The 26,607-nt window shown below is 56.5% G+C and overlaps 2 protein-coding genes across 3 annotated transcripts; one reads left to right on the forward strand and one right to left on the reverse strand.

The window, feature by feature from the left end:
* On the reverse strand, positions 1–11,038 carry ZNF362 (zinc finger protein 362). Of its 2 annotated transcripts, none has more exons than XM_054517161.1 (10): positions 10,394–11,033; positions 9,420–9,446; positions 9,225–9,309; positions 4,164–4,227; positions 3,793–4,039; positions 3,384–3,705; positions 3,061–3,285; positions 1,696–1,774; positions 1,463–1,621; positions 1–1,389 (listed from the first exon to the last, which is right to left on the reverse strand). In XM_054517161.1, the coding sequence occupies exons 1-10, from the start codon at positions 10,416–10,418 to the stop codon at positions 1,273–1,275; spliced, it is 1,350 nt and encodes a 449-aa protein (XP_054373136.1). In that variant the 5' UTR covers positions 10,419–11,033; the 3' UTR covers positions 1–1,272. The 2 variants fall into 2 exon arrangements, with proteins under 2 accessions (XP_054373136.1, XP_054373137.1); XM_054517162.1 differs by having other exon boundaries at positions 1,275–1,389; positions 3,061–3,251; positions 10,394–11,038.
* Positions 11,039–17,195: 6,157 nt separating this feature from the next.
* Positions 17,196–26,246, forward strand: LOC118695079 (E3 ubiquitin-protein ligase TRIM62). The gene is made up of 6 exons (XM_036396472.2): positions 17,196–17,327; positions 19,063–19,478; positions 21,190–21,285; positions 22,619–22,875; positions 24,157–24,272; positions 25,530–26,246. The coding sequence occupies exons 2-6, from the start codon at positions 19,071–19,073 to the stop codon at positions 26,078–26,080; spliced, it is 1,428 nt and encodes a 475-aa protein (XP_036252365.1). The 5' UTR covers positions 17,196–17,327; positions 19,063–19,070; the 3' UTR covers positions 26,081–26,246.
* The last annotated feature ends 361 nt before the right edge of the window (positions 26,247–26,607 follow it).

A 26,607-nucleotide genomic window follows, 5' to 3' on the forward strand; every position in this document is an offset into this window, starting at 1 on the left:
TTTTTGTCTTTTTTTTTGTTCTCTTTTATTCTCTTTTTTTGGAAAGGGGCTGGGCTGGGGGGGGTTTCATTCCTTTTCCACGCTGTGAGGCCGTGGCCCACCCAGCTTCTCCAGGAACCACAATGCAGGACAGGGGGTGGCAACAACAGGGACAGGGGCAACTTTTTGTCCATTTTTTCCTCTTTTTTCTTTTTTTTTTTTTTTTTTTTTTCCCTTTTTTAATAAGGTACCAACTAGCTCTAGGGAGGCCTGGCCTGGCTGGGCAGCGAGGAAAATAAAAAAGCCCCAAAATTTGGGGGAAGGGGAGAAAAAAGGGGGGGCTAAGTGTATAAGAGGCGTATTTACACAGTATTAACATGCTGACAAAAAAGGTTACAATATTGATATCGTACAACATTGAGGGGAGAAATAATGGGGGGGGTAAAAAATAAGGGGAAAAATAATAGGGGGGGGTAAAAAATAACAGAGGGGTTAAAAATTAATAAAAGGTAAATAAAACACCCTGGAAAAAAAAAAAACCAACAAAAAACCCCAAAGAAACGCTGAGTTAAGGCTTAAAAAGTGTATAAAAAATAACACAGTTAATATCCAAAATGAACCAAAAAGTACAGAATATAGATGAGTTTGGGGGGAGTGCCCCCCGGCTCTATACAGGGGGTATGTACAGGCAGGCACAAGGCAAAGCAGGGGGACCCCCAGACCCCCCAAAACTGGGGCTGCGGAATGGGGGGGCCGGCACCGGGGGGACGCAGCTCTGCCCGCGGCTTCGCCCTCGAAAGGGACCCCAAAAGAACACAAAAAACCCCCAAAATGGTTAAAAATCAACCCCAAATGGAGGCGCTTGGGCCCAGAGTCTGTGGGGGGGGTGGGGGGGGGTGGTGGGACTTTCCCCCACCCCCCCAGCTGCTTTTTGCTCCATCCACGGTTCGTTTTTGGGGTGAATTTCTGGTCTTTAGCAGCACCAAGTTCTTGGCCAATAAATATATATATATATATATATATTTGTATCCAAAAAATGGGGGGTGGGGCCTGGCAGGGGGGAACACCCCCAACCCCACTGCCCCGCCCCCAAAGAAACCAAACCGCAGAGATTCAAAGTGCTCTGAAACCGTCTTTGGATGTCACCAAACCTGCGGGAGCCGGGCAGGAGCACGGCCCGGGCGTGGCCCGCGGCGCTGGGGGTCTCGTCCTCCTCCTCCTCCTTCTTCTCCTCCTCTTCCTCCCTCTCCTCTTCCTCCTCCTCATGCTGGGGGGGCGCTGTCCCCTCCCCGTTTAGATGAGGGAGATCCGTACGGGGATGCCGGGTGACTCCGTCCGCTGCGGCGAGTGCTGGCTGACCAGGTGCTCCACCACCGTGTGTTTGGACATGTGCTTCATCAGATAGGTCTCCTGTGGGGGGCACAGGGGGGTGAGCGGGGGGCTGGGGGCTCTGGGCACCTTTGGGGGCATCGCCCGTGCTCACCGAGGTGTAGGCACGGCCGCACATGCTGCAGCAATAGGCCTTGGCATGCTTGATGGCGTGTGCAGACAGGTGGATCTGCAGCGAGGCCGAGTCCGTGTACGCCCGGTAGCAGTTGGGGCACTTGTAGGGCTTGTCCTTGTTGTGCTGGCGCTGGTGGGACTGAGGGGACACAGGGAGTCAGGGGGGGACCACGGTGACCCCGTGCCCCCTGCCCCGGGGCCCCCCACACCGACCTGGAGGTTGGAGAGCTGGGTGAAGGCCTTCTCGCAGCCGGGGTGCGGGCACTTGTAGGGTCTGTCGCCGGTGTGGATTCTGGGGACACACACATTGTCATTGTCACCTCCCCTCCCACCACCAGTGCCAATGCCAACCCCATCCCAACACTGGAATGGGGGGTTACAGTGGGCACAGCGACATCTGTGCCCCAGGAGGTGACAGGGGAGAAGAGGGGGAGACATGGGGTGGGGGGGTTATGTCACAGACATCTTTTATGGAAAATCCTTTCCTTAGGATTTTTCCTCCTGAGAAGCTGAGAGGCCTCAGGAACAAAATGTACCCAATGGTTATCTGCTGCTGTGGAATGCAACAGGTGCATCTGGGATTGGGCTCATGTGGTTGTTTCTAATTAATGGCCAATCACAGCCCAGCTGGCTCAGACTCTCTGTCCGAGCCACAAGCCTTTGTTATGATTCCTTCTTTTTCTATCCTTAGCCAGCCTTCTGATGAAATCCTTTCTTCTATTCTTTTGGCATAGTTTTAATATAATATATATCATAAAATAATAAATCAAGCCTTCTGAAACATGGAGTCAGATCCTCATCTCTTCCCTCACCCTCAGACCCTGTGAACACGGTCACAGGGTTACAGTGGGCACAGTGACATCTGTGCCCCAGGAGGTGACAGGGGAGAACGGAGGGAGACAGGGCTGAGAGATGGGGACTGGGAGAGGATGGAAGTGCTGGAAACTGGTGAGTGTGGAGGAGATGGACTGGCATGCATGGACAGATGACATGGTGGGGTCAGATGAAGGTGGTGGGTGCATGGGGTGGTGGTGGTGGGGATGAAGAAAGTGGTGGGGAAAAGCACAGTGGAGATGGCTGAGCATGGTGGGGGCAATAAAGGTAATGAAGCTGATGAGCATGGTGGTGATGGTGAACGTGGTCAGAAAGAAGGCAGTGGAGACAATGGAGGTACCAGAGATTTGGAAGGTGGTGGAGATGTTGAGCACAGTGGGGATAATGAAGACTGTGGTGTCAGACTAGCATGGTGGGGATGATGATGATGATGAAGGTAGTGGAGATGATGAGCATGGAGGAGCCCATGGAAGTGCTGAAAATGATGAGTGTGGTGGGGATGATAAAGGCAATGGGGACAGCCAGCGTGGGGGGGAATCAATGAGCACAGTGGGAGCGATGAGTGTGGTGGAAACCATGAAGGTGCTGGAGATGATGGGGGATGATGACGAAGGAGATGATGGCAGCAGGACCAACAAGCAGGGCAGGGCCATATAAAGGATGTCGGGAGAGACTGGTGGGTGTGGGGTGCCCCTCCCTGGCCAGCAGGAACAAGTGTCCCCAGCCCCTGGGCGGGGCCCTCACCGGGTGTGCTGCTGGAGGTGGGAGAGCTGGCGGAAGGACTTCTCACAGTAGGAGCAGTGGTAGGGTTTGACGCCCAGGTGGATGCGCAGGTGCTGGGCCAGGTAGGAGGCGTTGGCGAAGGACTTGGAGCAGTGGGGGCACTTGTGGGGCTTGGCCTCTGTGTGCGACTTGGAGTGGATCTGCATCTCCGACTTGGTGAAGAACGTCAAGGGGCAGACCTTACACCTGGAGGGTGTGGGGGAGAACCCCGCAGGGACCGGGCTGGGGTGGGGGGGCTCCCCGCCATGGCCCCCGGCCCCCACAGCGGGCAGGGGGGTGCCTACCTGTACGTCTTCCCCTCTTTGGCCGTCTCCCCTGAGGCCAGGATGGGGTAGGGCACCACCAGCACCGGCGGCCCCGAAGGGTTTTCCGCCTTGATCTTCTTGCGGCCCCGCTCGGCCTTGGGCGCTCCCAGCAAGCCGTGGCCCTGGATTGTCTTGATGGAGTCGAGGAGGGGGGGGCTGGTGATTCCTGAGATTAGGGTGGGCGAGGAGGCGATGAGGCGGCTCTGACTGGTGGAGGTGGGGGTCGAAGGGGTGGTGGTCCCTGTTCCCGGGCTGGATTCCGAGGTGCTGACGGCCGGTGCACGGGACGCCAGCCCCAGCCCTGGTGGGCAAAGGGATAGAGCATTAGTTTTGAGGGGACCCACATCCCCCTCTGCCCCCCAGAGCGGCGGGACCAGTGTGACAGTACCTGTGACGGTGCTGGTGGCCGGCCGGGCGTGCAGGGCCACGTCAGGCTGGGGCACGGCCTGGGGGTGCAGCCCTGGCACCTGCTGCAGCTTTGGCAGGGACATGATGGACTGGCTGCTCTCAGCAGGAGAGGGGGGCACCAGGAGGGGCTGCTGCGAGGCCACCGAGGTGGGAGGCAGGTGAGGGGGGCGGATCTTCTCCGCCATCAACTGCTCCTTGATTTTGTTGATCAGGACCAGGTTGTCCAGCTGAGGGGGCAGAAGGCAGACAGGTGGGTGAGGGCAGAGGAACTGGGACCCCTGGGACTCCCAGCCTCCCCCTCCACACCCACTCATCCTCCCTCCCCCCAGAATCCCAGGGCAGGGGTCCTACCTGGCTGGGCATGGTGGGGGGGGGAGGCCAGAAGTAGGGGTTGTTGAAGCGAGGCTCCGCCATCCTGGGGAGAGAGGGGGGCGGTTATGGGACACGGCTGGCTGCCACACATCCCCCTGCCCTTCCACCTTGGACCCCCCAAAACAAACCATCACCCCCCCCCAAGAAGCAAGACCCAAACTATGAGCAAAGGCAGGGAGCTGGCAAGGGGGGCAGGACTGGGGAACCCCCCCCCGAGCATCTCCCCCAATGAAAATTCCTGTAGGATCAGGGGGACACCAAGCACCTGCCTGCTCAAAGACCACAAAACACTGGGGAGTGCACTAGGACACTATTTGGAAAAGGAGGAAGTTGAAATTTGGGGAAAACCCCCAAGTCTCCCAAGCTCTGGAAGGGAGCTTCTATTTCTCCCATCCAGGAAGGGATTAGATGGGACACTGCCATGGAAGAGGGTGAGCACAGTAGCACATTGAACCCAACAGCAATCCCAGCTGAATCCCCCTAAAATACACCTCCAAGGCCAAGTGAAGTGCCTGTGACACCCAGGAGCAGCTCAACAGGAACACCAGGAACCAGCAGGGCTGGGAGATTTATGGAGACGCTTGAAGGTGTTGGGAAAATTCATTCTAAATCCATCTTTGGGTAATGGGAAACAGCTGGAAGGAGGCAGCAAGAGGATGATCCCAGCAGAGCAGCCCATAGCATCACCAGGCATCAGCACCCCAGCAAATCCCATTATGGGGCATGAGGGTAAGCATCTGTAGGATCCTGATGGGATGCATGGGAGGGGATCCCACAGGAGCTCTGGCTCCAAAATAAACCAGGCCATGGCAAGGAATCCAGGAGAAACTAGAGCGATGCCTCCAGCAACGTGCATCCCCAGAAGCTTTGGGGGTAGCAGGATTTGGGGATGATGAGCCTTCCTCCTCTTCCTCCTCACACCTGCTGCCCCAGGTTTCAAACACGCTCTGAGCTCCCCATAGGCTTGTGGGCACCACCACCCAGAGAAAGGGAATCCTGGTCCCACCAGAATGTAACATCCCAGCAGCTACCCCAGCCTGAAGAAGCTGTGGGATGGACCGTGCCCATTTTGGGAGGAAACCAAGGCAGGGAGGAAGGAACCACCTGCCCCTTGCACTACAGAGCAGCCTGGCACAGGATGAGGTGTGCTCCAGGGTATCAAGGAATGGCAGCAATTTCCCATGGCAGACCTCAACACCACAGACTGCCCAGGACACCACCCAGGCATCAGCTTCGGGAATTCCCCTTCCCAGTCTTGAACCACTCCAGGTCACCTCCCGCTGCTCAAGCACCGAATTTTAGGGTTTGGAAGTGACAGCAGGTCCAGATCCCAGCGGCACAGGGGGAGCCACAGAACAGGAACTCGCTGGGGATGTTAAATGCACCTTCCCAAGCACGGACGCAGCCGCTGCCAGCTCCTTTGTGTAATTATATTTGTACCCACAGGCCGCCCACAGCGTGCATTTACCCACTGGCTACGTGTGTGTGTGTGTGTGTATATATACACACATATATAAGATCTCTTGGGATGATGGGCACGGGATGAGGGATGCCAGTGCCAGCATGAGGGGCTGGACACCGAGAACCAGGGACAAAAGCAGAGCTGGCAGCAGGGAATGCCTTGTACAGAGACAGGCAGGGAGCAGGAGCTCAGGCAGGAGGGCTCAGAGCCCCCCAGGCATGACCAAGCACCCCGGCAGCAATCCCCCACCCCAGAGCAGCCGTGGGAAAACAGGAAACTGGAGCTATGATTAGAAAAGGGTTTTTTGGAGCTGATCCCCCCATCTCAGCAGGTGCCCCGTGACCTCTGTCCTTCCCATCCGTCCATCTGTCCATCCTCCTCCCTGTCCCGACAGCACGCCGGGCTCCAGCGGAGCCGGCAGCAGCACCCAGACGGATCAAAGCCACCAGTGTGGCCCCCAAACCATCACCAGGACACAGCACCAACCCTACATCGGTCCCAGGATCCTTCCTGCAAAGCTGGAGAGGCACAAAGGGTATTTTGGGGAGAAAAGCACAAATATCACGTGTTTCCCCACCCCCACCTGAGGAGGGCTTACTAAAGAAATGAGAAATTATTTGCAAAACCACCACACTCGGAGCTGGATGAACAAGAGGGAAGAAATGGTCGGCGTTGCCAAAATAATTATAAAAATCCCTGTTCCTGTCCCGATTTAATGTTACAAATTGTGCAGTGTTTCGTCGGGAGCGGCGTCCCGTTCTCTGGGGCTGGGAAACGGAGTGGGAGCGGGAAGAAGGCAGATGGAAAAAAAAGTATATATATATATATATATATATAAAAACTCCCTTTTTCTCTATTCTCAGCTAACTATGAAAAATGGAAGCTGACATGCAGCAAAGGTGGAAAAAAAAGCAAATCCATTAAAATGGAAATTATGAAGGGTAGGGAATGCTGCGGCACGTCTCCCCCCAGCACTGCAGGGCATGGGAGGGTGGTAGGGCTCTCTGTGCCCCCCCAGTTTTTTTGGCTGGGCAGGGGGTATCTCTTGGGTAACATCTCCAGTGGCGTGGGGTCCTGTGGTCCAAACCATGGTGGGAAGAGCCCCTGACATCCTCCACAGGCACCAGATTTGGCTGCTGAGGGGTTGTCGAAGGTTATCCCCAGGGACAAGGTGGGTGCCCAAAGCATGGTGGAGACCCAAGCAGCCCAGCCAGAGGAGAGGGATGTGGGAAAAGCAAAGCAGGAAGATGCACGGAGCCCCAAAACCATGGGCTGAAACCCAAATTCCCCAGAACAGCACAGCACCCGGCATCACCGCTCAGCCGGGCCAAGGGGGGAAGCAGCAGCACCCTAAAAAGAGACCAAAATCCTCCAGGCCTCCGCACCCAAGGGGAGGGAAGAGCGGGAGAAGCCGGCAAGCCAGGGCTGGGGGTGGCGAGGGGAGAGCGGGGGCGGTGGCAGCGAGGGGGCGGCGGTGCCGGGGCCGTCGGGGTCGGCGGTGGTTGGTACTCACAGGGTGGCCTCTGGAGCCAGGTGGGCGCAGCTGCCTGGGGAGACGTGTCGCTGAGGCTCCAGATTGATGGGAGGTAGATGATGGCACGGGTGGGCACGAGCTCACTAGAGCCTTCCAACTTCCTACCCAACTGCCGCTAAGTCAAGCTACAGTTCTCTAGGGAACGCCTCTACCTTGGCAGCCCTCTCTGTCTCGCCTTCGCTGAAATAAAAAGAAACAAGAGATTTCTTTTCACGCCACCGCCGAGAGAAAAGGGGCAGCTCCCAGGGACCGGTGAGCGACCACCAACCTGGTACAGCCTGAAAGTGGGGGGTCTGGGAGGAGAGGGGAGGGATTCGGGGTGACCAGAGCAGCACTTGGTAGCTAAACGTGTCCTCGAGCGAGCAAGACAGCGAGTTTGGTGTCCCCAAGTATCCCAGCAAGAGCATCAGGGCAGAGGTCCCACCCCCCATGGCAAGCGGCGAGTGCAGGAAAGCCGGCGGCGGCCAGAGACGGCGCATGGGGGAGAACCGAGCCGGGGCATGGATGTACCCTGAGCGCGCCCCACCAAACCCCAGCACGTCCTTCCCAACACAGCCCACTCCAGGGATGCTCCTTGAACCAGGGAACCCAGCTCTGCCTTCCACCATGCCTCAGTTTCCCCCCCAAAACACAAGGCCGTGGTTGCTGTCTCCTCTTAAGAACAAGTTTCCCTGGGGTTCAGCTGGAGCAGGAGGAGTTTTGGAGGGAAAGCAAGTGCCCATCCACAAAACCTGCATCCCAAAGCCACCAGGGTAGGAAGCAGCATCTAGCACCATCCTCAGGGAACACACATCCCTCCTGCCCAGAGTGTCCTCATGCAGGAAGGATTCAGCCCAGGGCGAAGGGGGCAGAAGGCAGGCATGGCTGCGAAGCAGGAACGCCGGGCGAGCCCCCTGTGGCTCGGGGAGGGGGTGGCCTGCACGCCACAAGAATTCACCCAAGATGGAACCAATTAAACCCCCGGCTTCCGCCCCCCGAAGGGCCCTGGGCTGGGGCTTCTCCTTCTGCATTTCCAGCAAAACCAACCCAAAATGAGCCCCCAGCCTGGACCGAGGGTCCCCGCGCAGGAAAAGGGGTGCACGGGGCAGGGTGAGGAACCAAGCACCAGTGGCAAGCGGGAGGGGAGGCAAAGCCAGGCTGGAGACCCCCACACAGTGCCCAACTCGGGGGTGGAGGAGGGGGGACCAGGGTGGCAGCACTCCCAAAGGATGGGGGCCAAGGCAGTGTGACCCCAAATCCACAGTTTGGGTCCAGTGACCCAGCAGAGGGGACACGGGGACAGCCCGCAGGGAGACCCAGAGCCCATGAGGTGACACACCAGACACGGGGCACACATACCCCACAAAACACACCACTCCCCAGCCTGAGGGGGCCCTGCTCCCCCAGACCTCAAATACATCCACCTGCCCCAAAAGAGACCAGCCAGGCACCCTGCAAGGCAAAGGCAGCACCGCAAACCAGCCTGGGGCAAATGCCCACCCCCAGCAGCACGGGGGGGTCACTCCTGGGTGACAGCACGCAGGGAAACCGAGGCACAGGCAGGGGATCGCCCTGAGGAGGGAGTGAGAGCACCGAATCCAACATGCACTTGTCCTGACATCGCGCCCAATGACCAAAAATCCACATTTTGAAGGGAAAAAGCAGAAGGTGGGGGGGTTGAGGGGGAACGTTATTATTTTACGCATATAAAGGCACATTACTTAAAAGGGAAATATTGTATCAAGGGGTCCACACATATGCTGGGAGCGGGGTCCCCTCCCTGCAGAGGGGGTAGGCAAGGAGTCCCTCACACCCCCAAAATACCCCCAAAAAACACCATGCCCCCGCTTATACAGAAATATATATACACATATAATATCTGGATCCTGGTGTGCACATATATATATATTATTTTCATAAGCACACACATCATCCCATGCATGCACACCGTTGCATTAGATGCTATTTTAAGCTGTAAATGTACAAAAGCAGGGCTTTTTTTGTTGGTTTGTTTTTTTTTTTTTTTCCTCCCTGTGATCCCCCTCCATCCAGCCATCATGCCCACCTCTGCGAGTACTGGCGTTGCTTCCCCTTATCCGCGTCCATCTCCAGCTCTAGCTGAGACCGGGTGCTGCACGTGGGGCGTTTTTCTACGGGGGGACAAGGAGGAGGACAACTTCACACACCCCGAACCCCCCGCCAGCCCCCGGCGCGCGAGATCCCACAGCGGAGGAACAAAAGCGAAGCGGCTCCGACCTACCCGACCCGTGGGAACGTGGGGTTTTGCCTGAAAATAGAGAGAAAACAACAAAAAAAAAAAAAAAAAAAAGGAAAATAAAAACAAAACAAAAACAAAAAAAAAAAACAAAAAAATAAAAAATAGTGGGTTTTTTTTATAGCCCTGCTCACCCCCGAGGCGTTGGGAAAGCTGAGGGATGGGGAGCTGGCTGGAAAACTGGGGGTGAAATCCATCCCCTTGCCCTGGACCCTCCGCCTCTTGGCAAATCGCACGCCGTGAGGGACTTAAAAAAACTTTTTTACCTCTCTGCTAAAATATCACTTTATAATCTCAAAGGCCTCAGGCTCGAAGCCGCTTTCACCTGCTCCATCCTCCCCAGGTTAAAAAACCCGGCTGCTATCCGAAGGACCGCAGGCTTGGGGGGGAAAAATAACCCAACAAGGAGCATCCTCCAGCCTTGAAGGGAGAAAAAGAAATCAAAATCATCGAATTCATCATTCCTGGGTTCAAATCCATCACTGTGGCCACGCCAGCTCTAAGCTCCCCCCCCCAGGCCCCCCGACGTGGCCGGGAGATTATGGATGTATAAATAGTATATGGCTAAATATATGTTGGAGAGGGACAGACAGACCTCTGGGACACAGCCACAGAAATTTGGGTCCCTCGCTAAAGCTGCCGCATTCCTGCCAAAAACGCCATGAAAAAAATATCTCCCCCCTCCATTAGACCTTCCAGCCAGCGAGACCACTTTTCTAGACAAAACCAGTTAATGCAGAAAACAGCGAAGAAAAGGAGGAGAAGAGGAAGAAGAAAAGGAATTAAAATGGTGAAAATTATAATAATGGTGATTATGATGATGGTAATGATAATATTCAGCCCCTGCGCTGCTTCTGCCACCTCCTGTAAGCAAAAAAAGTCAGAAAAAAAAGCCAAGAATGCATTAAAAAAGCAAATCTCCCCCCCCCAAAACATGCAACATCCACAAAAATAGGTACGTTCGGCTGCAATTAACTTTTCCATTAGACCATCCAGAGGGAAAGAAAAAGGAAAAATCCTGGTAAATGGGTATTTTCCTCGATGCTCCCCCCGCTTTTCCCCCCCTTTTTTTCTCTCTCTTTTCCTTCTTCTTCCTGCTTGGAGGGGGGTTGGCGGAATAATGATGATAATAATGAAAAAAAAAAAGAGGTGGAAAAAGGCGAAGTTTGGTTAAGTGAAGTTGAAATCCTCAACCTGGGAGGGGATTTGCGGAGGGGGGGGGGGGTTTGCCAGACAAAAAGGCCGGGGGATGGGGGTGGAAGGGGGGGTTTGGGGAAGGGGGGGTGGGCCGGCTGGGTGCTCCCCCCACCCCCCCTCCATCCGCCGCCTCTCCCACATTCTCAGACGTTTTTATTAAAATTCGCAGACAAAAGGCAAACAAAAATGGCAGCCCCGGCTTATTTTTAAAACGCTAGGACGGGGACGCCATGTTCTGCAGGGCTGAGGGGAGGGGGAAGGGGGGGGGGTGAGGGGGGAAAAAAGGAGGGAAATTTTTTTAAAATATTGATTTAGATGAAAAATGAATAAAAAGCAGCACGGGGGCGGGGGGGGAAGGGGGGAGTGTGTGAAGGTCCCCCTTTTCCCGCTCGCCCCCGGGGTGAGGGGGGTTTCGGGGGGTTTTGAGGTGTTTTGGAGAGGGAACGGGGGGGTGGAAAGGGAGGGATGAGGGATATAAAAAAAAAAAAATAAAGCGAGGGGGGGGAAGGTAAAAAAAAAAAGACACTTCCTATACCGACAGCCATGGTGCCCCGCCGTCCCGCCGGCTCCGCCGCACGGAGGAAGATGGAGCCCCGCGCCGCCCCCCCGCCGCCGCCCCCGCCTCCGGCCCGCCCGGCCCCGCCGCCGCCACCGCCCGCCCAGGGACGGGCTGGGCTGAGCTGGGCTGGGGCACCCCGGCCCGAAGGGCTCCCCGGGGCCCGCAGCCCCCCGAAAGCGCCGCAGCCCCGGGAGAGCTCCGCGGAGCTCCGCAGCCCCGGCTCCCTCAGCCCCCGGAGGGGTCCCCGGTGTCCGCAGCCCCGCAAGCCCTCTTGGTTCCCCAGGCCCCCTCAGCTCCCCGCAGCCCCGGCAGGGCTCCCCATAGCTCCGCAGCCCCCGATTCCCTCAGGCCCGGGAGGACGCCTCAGTGTCCAAAGCTCCCCCAGACCTCCTCAGTCCTGTCGGGGCTCCCCGGTTCCCTCAGCCTCCAAAACCTCCTCACCCGGTCATTCCCCTCGGCCCCGGCAGGGCTCCCCGAACCTCCTCAGCCCCCCGAGCCCTGTCAGGGCTCCCTGGTTCCCTCAGGCCCCCAAATCTCCTCAGCCCTCTGGTTCCCGCAAGTCTCCTCACCCCCCAGATCCCCTCCGTTCTCAGCCTGCCCCACGCCCTCAGCATCACCAACCTGCCCAAATTCTGCAACCCACAAATCTCCTCAGCCCACTCAGTTCACCTCACTACCCTCAAAATCTCCACAGACACCCATTTTCCCTCAGCCCACCCAAAGTTCCTCAATGCCCTGTATCTCCTCAGTCCTCCTCTGACCCTGCCAAGTCTCAGATCCCTCAAATCTCAACTGCATGGTTCCCTCACTGCCTCCAGGACTAATCAGTGTCCTCACATCCCCAAATATCCTCGGAATCCCCCAAAATCTCCTCGAAGCCTCCAAATCTCCTCAGCCCCCCAGTTCCTCTTATGCCACCCAAAGATCCTCAAATGCCCAGATCCCCCTAGACCCTCAGTTTCAATCAGACCCCCAAATCTCAGAGATCCCCCAGATCTCCTCAGACCCCCAGTTCCACTCAGATCCCCCCAAAGTTCCTCAGATCCTCCAGATCCCTTCAGTTCCTTCCATTCTCCTCAGCCTCCTCCAGCCCTCCCAAATCTCCTCACACCCCCAGTTCCCTCAGCACCTCCAGGACTCCTCAATGTCCTCACCTCCCCAAATCTCCTCAGACTACCCCAAAATCCTCAGGCCTCCCAAATCTCCTCACCCCCCCAAGTTCCCTCAGCACCTCCAGGACTCCTCAATGTCCCCACCTCCCCAAATCTCCTCAGACCACCCCAACATCTCCTCAGGCCCCACAAATCTCCTCAGGCCCCACAAAATCTGATCAGATCCCCCCAAAATCTCCTCCTCTCCCCTAAAACTCTTCCACCCCATTCCCCTCAGCCCCTCCAAAAGCTCCTCATGCTCCCAATTCCTCTCAGGCCCCCACAAGCTGTCACCCCTCCATTTCCCACACAAAGCTCCTCAGAACTCCTGATTCTCTTCAGCCCCCTTGGTTTTCCTCAGCCCCCCTCAGTTCTCCTCAATCCCCCTGAAATCCCTTAGCCTCCCAAATCTCCTCAGCCCCCTGCAGATCCCAGCCCTTCCTAGTTCCCCTAATACCTCACCCCCCCCAGTTCCTCTAGACCCCCAAATTCCCCTCAGTTTCCCCCTCTCAGCCCCTCTCTGAGGCTCCACAGCCCCTCAGGGACACCCCCAGTCCTCCCTGTACCTCCTCATCACCCTAAGGATCCTCCCCATTTCCCAGGGGGTCTCCAGCCCCTCTCAGGGTCTCCCCCAATTTCAGGGTCCCCCCAGTTCCTCTGTGGGTCTCTTACAGCTCCCCAAATCCACAGACACAGCACACAGGGGAAGGAAGAGAAAATCCCGTCCATTCCTCTTCTCCTAGTCCAGGGGACTTATTCTGGAGCTTCTGAGTTTTCACTTTTAAAATTACTTAAAACAAACAAACAAACAAACAAACAAACAAACCAAACACAAAATTAAGGCTCTTTTTCATGCTTTCCCAAAATGTTCTGTCACAGAGGAGGATGGAGAGGAGAGGGATGTCCTGAAAGGAAGTGTTGCCTTCGAGAGAGGTGGGAAATGGGAAAAGATTGGGATGGGATGGGATCCCAAGAGGTCTCCCCCACAGAGTGGACATTGCTTTGCAGCTGCCTGGGGTGTCAAAACCCCTGGAACAGGTTCTGGCCACAGCAATGGAGCTGGGACAGAGGCACCATCCCCTGTGGGACCTCTGTCCCTTGCCCTCCCCACATTCCCCCTGCTCTGTCACCCACCAGCTGGGATCCCCCATCACCCAGCACTTCCCCATCCTGGAAGGTCCCCAGATCCATTAATTATCCATGACTCAACCGAGAACCTGAGCCAGCAGCTCCAAAACTCCCTTTTTATCTGGTTTTTGGATATTGACACCCAGAAGTTGCCACCCAGCATTGGTGTCACCCAAAAATGGAACACTGGGAGAGCCTGGATCCCCCCCAGAGCTCCCCTGATGTCTGAGTTCACCCTTGCTGGGTTAATTTCCATCAGGACTTTCACTTCTGCTGTGGGATTTTTTTCCCCCTGTGATTAAGAAACTGGTGGTTTTAAACCTCGGCACCAATTTAGGCATTTTCTGATTTTTTTTTTGCAGGGGGAGTGGAGTTATCCAATCCCAAATCTGCACTGGGAGGAGACAGCGTGGGTCACTGCTGAGCTTGTGGGATCCACCAAGGATTGGTGAACATCTCCTGGGATTTTCCTTGTTGGGACTGGCTGGGATAAGTGACACTCCAGGCTTTTTTTCTGACCCTACTTTGGGTGGATTAATCTTGGGTGTGGGAAAGGGGCCCCTTTCCTGGGAAGGTGGTTGGTATGCAGGGAAAAAAAAAAAAAAAAAAAAAAGAACAACAAAACCCATGCCCAGCTCCATCCCAGGCTGGAAAATGAAGGAAATTAGTGCTTGCCTGCCGAAAAAATATGATTCCAAGGCTGGTTTTGCTCCCAGGATAGATCCAACCGTGATTAAAAGGAACGGAAGGCAGCAGTGGAAGGAAATCATGCTGGAATCACCACCACAGGGTTTCTGCAAAGCCACGGGGCCGTTAGACCTGCACAGAGCAGTGTGTCCTTCCTATTCCACCAGCACCAGATCCATCCAGGAGCTCCAGCTGACTCAGCAGAGAAAAGGAGATTTTTATGGGTTTCAAACTGGGATTTTCCGGTGAGAAATGTGATTCCTGAGTGGTGACACTGGGATCCCCTAGAACTTTTCCAGTGCTCCCAAAGCCTGTGTCCCAGATCATGGCACACACATGAAAAGGGAATTCTTTGGGAAACACCTTCATCCCACCCACCTACTTGTCTCCTTCCTCAAAAATCCCATGTTTTACATAAAAACATGGTTGAAAGCACCCACCAGAGTGGGCTCCCCTGGGATGGGTGGGCACAGGAGGCATTGGGAATGCCAGTATTCCCAGTGCCAGCTATCCAGATGAGGAAAAATGCTCATTCCAGGCTTTTTGGCATTAGCAACCCCAAAAAGTAGGTTTTTCTCCCTGGATTGGCAGCAATGGAGAGTACAAAGGGCACGGTCTGATGCTGGTGTGAAGCAAACATGGAGGTTTTGGGCTGGAAAAAAAATCCCCTGAGGTGCCAGAATTTCCCATCTCCCTGCAAAGGGGAGAGCCCTTGGGCTCTAATTAGGTAACGAGTTAATTAGGATTAATTAGTTACTGTTTGCAAAGCACTGCGGAGATGAGAACTGGCAGTGTGGGGTAGCTTCCTGCTTCCTCTATGGAGGAGTGCAGGATCCTCCTTAGGAAGGGGGGTCCATAAACAAGGTTGGGATGAAACCCAGTGGGGTGGTGCACTCCGGGAGCAGGCGGGATGCTCCCGGCATTCCAGCAAGGATGCGTTTCCGTGCCAGGATGGAATCACACGCACGCCAAGAGCCGAGCAGGCACGTCCCGGCGTGCCCATCCCGCCGGCGGCGAGGGGGAACATTCCAGCACTGCGGCTCCTCGGGGCCTCCCTCCCATCCCACCAGCATTCCCGGCACACGCAGCACACGTGGGGAGGAGACAGGTTTTCCCTGCCCGCCGGCTTGGCTGGATCACCCAGGCTCTTGCCACATTGTGGGATCCTGCAGCCTGCTGGAACCGCAGCAGGGAAGGGCCGTGTATCCCATAAAAAGATTGGGAATCGAGGCACGGTGGAGTCCCCCCCCCGGCTCACACAGGCTTTACCAGGAGGTAACAAAGCCAATTTACTAATTAACTGGGATTAATTTCTCTGTTTGCCCAAACCACCCTGTGGTTTCCCTTCGTTGCCCAATGATCCGCCAGGATGAGTGTTGGCAGTGCTGGCTGAGTGCCACGTGCTCTGCTGGGATGATGCTCTCCATTGCCCCAAATTCCTGGAAATTTCAGCCAAATGCTCGGGATACAATTAAATAACCCATTAACTACATGGGATGGGATCCCCTAGCCCTGAATCTGAATCTGGGGTGAAAAAAAGTATTTTTCCTTCTTTCCATGGTTATTTGATATCATTCCAGCTGTTCCTCAGTCCCCAGAGGGTCCCAGAGGGGAGACATGACCTGAATTCCTAAAGCAGGAAAACAAGCAGGAAAAAAAACAAGACCGTGTGGGTTTGTTATATTTTTTTAGCTGTTTCCAAGCTTTTGGGGCCTAGCAGGAAGAGGGGCAGAGCGGATTCCCTGGAAGGGGATGGGGATAACCAGGAGATGGGGTGTACCTGGGTTTGGGGGGAGGGAAGGGGGGTGCCAGCAGTGGGAGGGGGGTGATCCAGCGGTGAAAACCAAGCAGTTTGTTCCTGTTGGCTGTTGGCCAGACAGGCACGCCTCTTCCCAAATATGCAGCTCAAGTTTCCCTCAGGAACTGTGTCCCCTTCCCCACTGCCCCCTCCATCCTCCAGCCCCCCTTACCACCACCCCAGGGAACCCAGGGGATAGAAACCTTGTTATGGGACAGGCAGTGCTGCCACTGGTCCCAACTGGTCCCACCATGGCCAAGCATGGCGATAACACAGTAGATGTCTGCCACCCAAAACTCCTCTCTGTGATTTTTGGCTAAATTGGTACATTTGGGGTGAAAGCAGTGTTCTCTCAGCAATAGGTTTGTCAGTGTCAGCTGTGGGGTCACCTGGCTCTGGTCACTGGTGGGTGCAGGAAACTGGGAGGAAGAGAGGGATAGAGGGGTGGGAGTACAGGGGCACAAAAGGATAGACAGGATGGATAAACAAATGGAGAGACAGAGGGATTAAGGGCTGGACAAGAGAAATGGGTGGATGGGAGAGCGATGGATGGATGGATGGATGGATGGATGGATGGATGGATGGATGGATGGATGGATGGATGGATGGATGGATGGATGGATGGATGGATGAAGGTTTTAAGGACTGCATGGGGAGATGGGTGGACAAGGTAACAAGGAGATCTGGAGGGATTGATGGAGGGCCAGAGGGAGGGAGGAGTGGATAAAGGGAGACACAATGGGAGGCATGGATGATTGGACAGAGGGATGGACAGAGAGATGGGTGCATGGACAGATGGGTGAAGAGAAAGACAGGACAGACGAATGGATGGACAGAGAGATTAAGGTCTGGAAGGGAAGAAGGTTGGACAGGGGACCGAGAGGTAGGTGGAAGGATGGATGGAAAGATCAGAGGACAGAGGGACAGAACGACAGATGGACAAATGGATGGATCAAGGGCTGGACAGGGAGATAGCTGGGTGGAGGAGAACGGGATGGACGGAGGGGCAGACAGGGATAGAAAAGGGGTCACGGTGGGAAAGGGTCAGTGCCCGACTGTCCGGACAGACGGACAGCACACGGCTGCCGAGGCCGTGGCCCCTTTAAGCGCCCCCCCGCGGGCGGCAATGGTACGCGCCGGCGAGGCCGCGCCGCGCGGGGGACAATGGGGTGGGGGCGGGCCCACTGTGGGCGCGGGGGGGGGGGCGGGCAGGAAGTGCCGCGCGGCCGCGCCCCCTCTTGCTCGCCCACCCCCGGCCCGTCGCGGCGGGGCCGCTCTTGAGGCGGCGGCGGGACAGCGATCCCAGCGGCACCGCGATCCCAGCGGCACCGGCACCGGGGCACGGCACCAGAACAGCACCGGGCACCGGCTGGGTGAGGGCACCAGCGCCGGCGGCTGAAGGAGGCGCGGGGTGGCATCGGACGGGGTTGGCGGGGACCGGTCTCGAACCCGGGCTCGGCCGCGAGCGGGGGGCGGCTCGAACGCGGGGCTCCGGTGCAGCCCCAGCCCCGAGCCCCCCAAATCCACCCTCAGCCCCGAGCCCGCCACGGCCAGCCCCGCCACGGCCCCCGAATCCGGCCTGAACCCGAGCAACTCCAATACAGCCTCAATCCTGACTGCCCAGAGGCAGCCTCAGCCCCAGACCCCAACCCAGCCTCAGCCCCACCCGCCCCTGTGCCCCTCATTCAGCCCCATCCCTGCCCCCCACCACTCTGCAGGCTCAGCCCCACCCCCCAATATCCCCGGTACCCCCGGTGCCCCTGTCAGACCGGCTGGCATGCTCTGTATCTCATTCACCCCCAGCCTCACTCCTATTGCAACCTTATTGTGTCCCCTCCCAGCGTTGCTCTGATCACCTCTATCCCAAATCCACCCCAATACATCCTGATGCTCCCATTATCCCCATTGCATCCTGATCCTCCTAATGCAACTCCTCCAGCCCCCTTCCCATTGTATCCTGACCCCCAGTTCCCCCTCCCTGCACTGCAACCCTATTGCAGCTTGGTCCCCCACTGTAACCCCCTTATCCTCCTGTTGTGGCTTGAATCTCCCATTCCCCACAGTGCAACCCTCTGAGCACCCCCATTTGCATCCTGACCCCCTCTGTTCCCCCTGTTTGTAAATCCTCCAGCCCCTTATTGCCTTCTGACACTCTCATTTCCCCCACTGCAGCCCCTCCAGCCCCCATTGCATCCCAAACCCCACCTTGCTCCCTAATGGGGGGATGCAAACCCTGCACCCCCCCATTCCCACCTGACCCCCATCCCCCTTATTATCATCCCCACCCCTACTCCCCCATTCCTTCCCACCCCAAGTTCCCTCTCTCACCCTTAACTTCCCCCCACCCCATACCCTCATTCAGCTTCTCCCCCTACAACTTTCCCCTGAGCCCTCTGCTCACCCTCCCAACCTTCCCTCCCGAGCTCCCATTCACCCTCTCACCTTCATCCCAAGGCCTCCACTCACCCTCTCCACCTTCAACCTTCCCCCATCCCTTTTACCTTCCCACCTCAAACCCTCTCATTCACCCGCTTCCCATCAGTCCAAGGCCTTCACTCACCCTCTCCCCCACAACTGCTTCTACCCCAAGTCCCCCTTTTACCCTCTCCCCTCTGAGGCTCCCTCATTCATCCTGTCTCCTCCACCCAAAGCCCCCCATTCATCTTGTCTCCCCATGGTCCCCCTCCCCACAATCCCCCATTCACCCTCTCCCAGCCCCCCTAACCCTGTGCCAGTCTCCCCAGGCCCCCTGACCCCGTGCCCCTCTCCCCTGACTCCGTGTGCCCCTCTCCCAGCCCCACTAACCCCATACCCCTCTCCCCAGTCCCCCTGATCCGGTGCCCCTCTCCCCTGACCCCGTGTGCCCCTCTCCCAACGCCCCCTGACCCCGTGTTCCCCTCTCCCCTGACCCCGTGTTCCCCTCTCCCCAGCCTCCCTGGCCCCCCTGACCCCATGCCCCTCTCCCAGCCCGTCTGACCCGTTCCCCTCTCCCCAGCTCCCCCTAACCCCGTGCCCCTTTCCCCTGACCCCATTCCCCTCTCCCCACCACCCCCTGACTCTGTGTGCCCCTCTCCCCAGCCCCCCCTGACCCCGTGCTGCTCTCCCCAGCCCCAGCCATGGCCTGCAGCCTCAAGGACGAGCTGCTGTGCTCCATCTGCCTGAGCATCTACCAGGACCCGGTGGGGCTGGGCTGCGAGCACTACTTCTGCCGCCGCTGCATCACGGAGCACTGGGTGCGCCAGGAGCCGCAGGGCACCCGCGACTGCCCCGAGTGCCGCCGCACCTTCCCCGAGCCCACGCTGGCCCCCAGCCTCAAGCTGGCCAACATCGTGGAGCGCTACAGCGCCTTCCCCCTGGACGCCATCCTGGGCGCCCAGCGCAGCCCCTTCCCCTGCAAGGACCACGAGAAGGTGAAGCTCTTCTGCCTCACCGACCGGGCCGTGGTTTGCTTCTTCTGCGATGAGCCGGCCGTGCACGAGCAGCACCAGGTCACCAACGTGGATGATGCCTTCGAGGAGCTGCAGGTGGGTCCCGGTCGCAGACATCTTTTATGAAAAGTCCTTTCCTTAGGATTTGTAATCCTGAGAAGGTGAGAGGCCTCAGGGACAAAATGTAAACCATGGTTATCTGCTGCTGTGGAATGCAACAGGTGGGTCTGTGCTTGGCCCATGTTGGTTGTTGCTAATTAATGGCCAATCACAGCCCAGCTGGCTCAGACAGAGCATCCAAGCCACAAACCTTTGTTATCATTCCTTTTTCTATCCTTAGCTGGCCTTCTGATGAAATCCTTTCTTCTATTCTTTTAGCATAGTTTTAATATAATATATATCATAAAATAATAAATCAAGCCTTCTGAAACATGGAGTCAGATCCTCGTCTCTTCGCTCATCCTAAGACCCCTGTGAACATGGTCACAGGTCCCTGTGGGGTTCCCTGCCCCAGGTGGCTCCTCAGGGCTGCTGTGTCTGGCTGGTCCCTCTCACTTCCATGGTAGTGCCCTTCTCTTTTGTCCCTGTGCCCATCCTGAGCCCATGGGCATCGGTCTTGTGGCTTCCTCCCATGTGTCTGTCCCTGCACCCCTTCTTCTGTCCCTGCACCCTTTCTTTTCCCTCTCAGGGTCAGTCCCGTGCCTGCCCTCTGTATGTCTGTCTGTCCCTGCACCCCATCTCTCACCTTTAGGGTCAGAGCACTGTGAGTGCTCTGAGGGTGACAGGGACAGCCCCAGCACCAGGACTGCTGCTCCCACTGCCTGCCCGGAGACCCCAGATGGTCCCTGGGGTCCCCTCCAGGCTGGTGTCACTCTGTGAGGCCACTGCAGCTGTCCCTGCTCCTGTCCCTGCTCCTGCCAGACACTCATTATGGAAGCAGAGGCTTCTTCCTGTGGCTTCTTCCAGTCCATCTGTCCCTGTACTGCTTTTCCTTCTCAGGTCAGCACTGTGCCTGCGTCCTGTCATTCTGTCTGTCCCTGCACCCCTCCTGTCCCCATGGAGGTACAGAGGGGTCAGTCCCATGACTTCCTCTGGTCTGTCTGTCCCTGCAGCCCTCCTGTCCCTGTGGGGGTCATCCCTGTGCTGTTTTCCTGTCTGTCCCCGTGTCCCTACACCTCTTCTTTTCTTGTCAGGGTCAGTCCTGTGCCTTTCCCCATCAGTCTGTCTGTCTGTGCACCCCTCCTGTCTCCATGGGAGTCATTCCTGTGACTTCCTCCTGCCCACATGTCCCTGACCCCTATATTTCCCTGTATTCCTTCTTTTCCCCACTGGAGTCAGCGCCATGCCTCCCTTCTGTCTGCCTGTCATTCACCCCTCCTGTCCCCACTGGGGTCAGCTCCATGCCTTCCTCCAGTCTGTTCCCACAGCTCTTTTGTCTGTGTTGGGGCCAGCTCCATCCCTCCATCCATCCATCCATCCATCCATCCATCCATCCATCCATCCATCCATCCATCCATCCATCCATCCATCCATCCTTCTGCCGTTGTCCCCCTGGGATCCCCCTTCTCCATCACCACTGGGAGTCCTTGGGAACCCTCAAGTCACCCCATGGCTGAGCTGTCCCCCAGGTAGGACCTTCCAATCCAGGACCTGTTACCCCCCCCCAGGCAGGACCCTCATTCCACATGTGCCACCCATGGCCTGCCCATCCCACAGCCCCGTGGTTGCTTTGGGTGTGAAAGCTCCCTGTGGGATCCCTCTTTTCCCCCAAATCACCTGTTTATGGGTTTTCCCTCCCTGTCCCCAGCGGGAGCTGAAGGAGCAGCTCCAGGGGCTGCAGGAGAGCGAGCGTGGCCACACGGAAGCCCTGCAGCTCCTCAAGAAGCAGCTGGCTGAGACCAAGGTACGTGTGAGGACACCACTGTCACCCCTGGGGACCCCCCCTTTTCCCCAGCCCTTCACAGCCCCCCCAGAGCAGAATTGGGGTCAACCCCATTGCCACCCCAATGACACCCCAACCCTGACCCTCACCAGCCTGCTTTTGGAGCTTCCAAACACTCCAAACTGGACAATTTCATGGATTTGCCCCATTTTTTCCTTCTGTGGTACCCCAATGGGGCTGCTCATCCCTCTGTCATTTCCTGCAGGGCTGCTTTGATTTATCTTTTTAATTAATTTAATTAATTATCTCTTCACTCAGGGGTTCAATTTTCTCCCCGTCCCCACCAGCAAATTATGTGGGGTTTTTTAGGTTTTAGGGTGGTTTTTTTTTAGTTTTGGTTTCTTGGAGGTTTTTTAGGGGGGTTTAAGGTGTAATTTGAGGGATTTTAGAGGGTTTTAGGGGATTTTTTAGGGTTCTTAAAAGATCTCTTTAAAGATTCTTTAAGAATTCTTTAAGAGCTCTATAAAGTTTTTTGTGAGTTTTTTTCAGGGTTCTTTTGGAGATTGTTTTAAGGTTTTTGGAAGGTTCTTGTAGGGTTCTTTAGGTTTCTTGGGGAGATTCCTTAAGGTGTTTTTTTAGGATCTTTGGGAGGTTCTTTTAGGTTCTTGAGAAGGTTCTTTTAGGGTTATTTTATGGTTCTTAGGGGATTCTTTTAGGGTTTTTTGTAAGGTTTTTTTTGGGGGAGGTTCTCCTAGGCTTCTTTTAGGTTTTTTGGGGAGGTTCTCCTAGGCTTCTTTTAGGTTTTTTGGGGAGGTTCTCCTAGGCTTCTTTTATGTTTTTATGAGGAGTTTCTCCTAAGGTTCTTTTAGGTTTCTCGAGGAGATTCCTTAAGATGCTTTTTTAGGCTCTTTGGGAGGTTCTTTAAGGTTCTTCAGAAGGTTCTTTTACTGTTACTTTAGGGTTCTTAGGGGGTTCTTTTAGGGTCCTTTGTAAGGTTTTTTAGGGGAGGTTCTCCTAGGCTTCTTTTAGGTTTTTTGGGGAGGTTCTCCTAGGCTTCTTTTAGGTTTTTTGGGGAGGTTCTCCTAGGCTTCTTTTAGGGTTTTATGAGGAGATTCTCCTAGGCTTCTTTTAGGTTTTTTTGAGGAGCTTCTCCTAGGCTTCTTTGGAAAGCTTTTTGGGTAGTTCTTCTAGCATCCTTTCAGTCCATTTTTTAAGAGCACACTACCAAACCCACCCTTGCAGCCCCCGCAACTCCCCCATCCGATACCCTTGTAGACATTTCTTTGGGGATTAAGGAACTCTTGCATTGACCAGCTGAGCTTTGGGCGCCCCTAACCCCACCTTGCACCCCAAGTCCTCAGCCAAGAGCCTGCGGGGGACCATCGGGGAGGCGTTTGAGCGGCTGCACCGGCTGCTGCGGGAGCGGCAGAAGGCCATGCTGGAGGAGCTGGAGGCCGACACGGCGCGCACGCTCAGCGACATCGAGCACAAGATCCAGCGCTACAGCCAGCAGCTGCGCAAGGTCCAGGAGGGCGCCCAGATCCTGCAGGAGCGCCTGGCCGAGGCCGATAAACACGTCTTCCTGGCCGGCGTGGCGTCCCTCTCGGAGAGGTGGGTGGTGGTGAGAGGATGGCGGGGTCCCTGCTGTCACCCCCGCCTTGGCACCGTGTGTTCTGATTGGAATTATTACCAATATAACCAGATGGAACGTGCCTGGGCTCCTCTGGCCCTTGCTGCTTGACCAAAGGTGGCAGCTGTGGTGGTTTCACCCCAGAGACACCTTTGGCTGCCTGGGTGTGTGGTGTTTCACCTCAGAGACACCTTTGGCTGCCTGGGTGTGTGGTGTTTCACCTCAGAGACACCTTTGGCTGCCTGGGTGTGTGGTGGTTTCACCCCAGAGACACTTTTGCCTGGCTGGATGTGTGGTGTTTCACCTCAGAGACACCTTTGGCTAAGCTGGATGCTGCAGCTGGGCGCTTGGGACAAGTCCAGGCATGCAGGAGCTCAGGTTTACCTCTGGTGGAGAAGCTTTAAGGCGAGGTGAAGGAAAATGAGTCAGGTTCTAAGCTTTATTCTGGCCCACAGGCGTCTGAATCCAGCACCAGCTCCAACAGAACTCCCTGAGCCCGTGGTTGCTGTTTCCTTTAACCCTGGGGAGAGGGGGAGGGAAGGGGCAGGGATCCCACTAGCCAGGTAAGGGTGGGGGAGTCTCAGGGGACAAATGACACCTGGCTGGCCCAATGTCCCCCAGGGCTGAAAGGCATCTTTTGAACTCTGCCAATCACTCTGCCAGTATATTGGAATTAAATGCCAATAGAGCCGGGTGGAACGTGCCTGGGCTCGTCTGGCCCTTGCTGCTTGACCAAAGGCGGCAGCTGTGGTGGTTTCACCTCAGAGACACCTTTGGCTAAGCTGGATATTTCAGCTGGGCGCTTGGGACAAGTCCAGGCATGCAGGAGCTCAGGTTTACCTCTGGTGGAGAAGCTTTAAGGCAATGGTGAAGGAAAGGAGTCGGTTCTGCTGGAGGGTTTTGATCCAGAGCTTTATTCTTGGCCCTCTGAATCCAGCAACAGCTCCAACAGAACCTCCCAAATTCAGTCGTTGCTGTTCCTTTTAACCCCAGGGAGAGGGGCAGGGAAGGGGTAGGGATCCCACCAACCAGGTAAGGGGAGGAGTCTCAGGGGACAAATGACACCTGGCTGGCCCAATGTCCCCCAGGGCTGAAAGGCATCTTTAGAACTCTGCCAATCCCTTCTGGAATGCCAGGATTGACAGACAGCACTCAGCAGGGGGCAAGGGAGGGGGAAAGGAGAGGTGATTGGCACACCTGGGGAAGGACTGGGAAACTGAGGCAAGCTATGACATCACACCACACCATGTTCTTCTCCACAGGCTGAAGGGGAAGATCCACGAGACCAACCTGACCTATGAGGACTTTCCCACCTCCAAGTACATGGGCCCACTGCAGTACACCATCTGGAAATCCCTCTTCCAGGACATCCATCCTGGTGAGGGTGCGGGGATGGGGGAGTAGCAAGGGATGGGGAAGGTCACTGGGGACAGGAACATGCCAGTGAGGGATGGAGAAGGGGACACATCACATGTCACTGACAAGGGATGGGGACATTGCTGCCAGGGGTCTGGGACATCAGTGATGAGGAGCAGGGACACACCAGTGAGGGACAGGGAATTCCACTGTGGAGCTGGGGCTGTTTAGCCTGGAGAAGAGGAGGCTTAGAGGTGACCTTATTGCTCTCTACAACTTCCTGAAGGGAGGTTTAGGTTTTTTTGGGGAGGTTCTTTTAAGGTTCTTTGGAAAGCTCTTTGGGTAGTTCATTTAGGATCCTTTTAGTCCATTCCTGAAGGGAGGTTGCAGACAGGTGGGGTTGGTCTCTTCCACCGGGCAGCACTGACAGAGCCAGAGGACACAGTCTCCAGCTACGTCAGGGAAGGTACAGGTTGGATATTAGGAGGAAATTTTTCACCAAAAGAATATTAAAGTACTGGAATGCTCTTCCCAGGGAGGTGGTAGAATCACCATCTCTGGATGTGTTTAAAAAAGCCTGGTCAGGCAGTTGGTGCTATAGCCTGGTTGAGGTGTTAGGGCATAGGTTGGGCTCGATGATCTTAGAGGTCTCTTCCAACCTCATTATTCTGTGATTCTGTGTGACAAGGGATGAGCATGAGGACAGGACACCCCAGTGAAGGATGGGGAAGGGGACAGTGATGAAGAGCTGAGACACACCAGTGAGGGACATCACTGACAAGGGTTGAGCATGAGGACAGGACACCCCAGTGAGAGATGGGGAAGAGGACATCGCCTGGGAGGAACGGGATGTCACTGACAGGGGATGGGGACGAGGGTTAGTGCAGCCCTTGCATCATTGCTGCCAAGGGTCTGGGAAATCAGTGATAAAGAACAGGGACAAACCAGGGGGGACAGGGGACATCACTGACAAGGGATGAGCATGAGGACAGAACACCCCAGTGAGAGATGGGGAAGAGGACATCACCTGGGAGGGAGCGGGATGTCACTGGCATGGGATGGGGACATTGCTCCAAAGGGTCTGGGACATCAGTGATGAGCAGGGACACACCAACGAGGGACAGGGATGAGCATGAGGCCAGGACACCCCAGTGTGGGATGGGGCCAAGGCCACCCTGGTGACCTCCCCATGCCGGTCGTCACCCCGGTGGTGCAGAGCACCTGGGCTGGCTCCAGGGCTGCACTAACCCTCGTTCCCCCCCTGTCCCTGCTGTGGCAGTGCCAGCAGCGCTGACCCTGGACCCTGGCACTGCCCACCACCGCCTCATCCTGTCGGACGACTGCACCATCGTGGCCTACGGCAACCTGCACCCGCAGCCGCTGCAGGACTCGCCGCGCCGCTTCGACGTCGAGGTGTCGGTGCTGGGCGCCGAGGCCTTCGGGGCTGGCGTGCACTACTGGGAGGTGGTGGTGTCCGAAAAAACCCAGTGGATGATCGGCCTGGCCCACGAGGCCGTGACCCGCAAGGGCAGCATCCAGATCCAGCCGAGCCGTGGCTTCTACTGCATCGTGATGCACGACGGGAACCAGTACAGCGCCTGCACCGAGCCCTGGACGCGGCTCAACGTCAAGGGCAAGCTGGAGAAGGTGGGCGTCTTCCTGGACTACGACAAGGGGCTGCTCATCTTCTACAACGCCGACGACATGTCCTGGCTCTACACCTTCCGGGAGAGGTTTCCCGGGAAGCTGTGCTCCTATTTCAGTCCTGGCCAGAGCCACGCCAACGGGAAGAACGTGCAGCCGCTGCGGATCAACACCGTCCGTATCTAGGGGGGTTTTTGGGGTGTCCCCCGGCCCTGGCGGGTGTTTCCCCACCCCAGGAACTGGTCCCGGTGCTGGGCAGGATCTGGCATTGCGCCTGCTGCTCTCGGTCCTGTGCTTCCAGGGAATCCCAGTGCGGGGGGCTGGGATACGGCAATAAAGGATTTGGAGAGAAGGGGCTGGGTGGTGGAGAGCCCCAGGGTGGGGGGGCTGGGCTGGGGGCACCGTAGGGTGACGTGGCAGGGGTGTGTCACTGTGCCAGGGGTGCCACACTGTGCTGGGGGCACTGTGGCACTGTGCCATGGTGGGCTGTGCCATGGCAGGGGTCTGTCACCGTCATGGGGGTGCCACACTGCTGGGGGCATTGTGCACTGTGCCATGGCAGGGGTGTGTCACCGTGCTGGGGGTGCCATGCTGCTGGGGCATTGTGCCCTGCTCTATGGCACTGTGCCATGGTGGGCTGTGCCATAGCAGGGGTGCCACACTGTGCTGGGGGCATTGTGGCACTGTGCCATGGTGGGCTGTGCCATGGCAGG

This window comes from Molothrus ater, chromosome 23 (assembly GCF_012460135.2).
Source record: "Molothrus ater isolate BHLD 08-10-18 breed brown headed cowbird chromosome 23, BPBGC_Mater_1.1, whole genome shotgun sequence".
NCBI classification, from domain to species: domain Eukaryota; kingdom Metazoa; phylum Chordata; class Aves; order Passeriformes; family Icteridae; genus Molothrus; species Molothrus ater.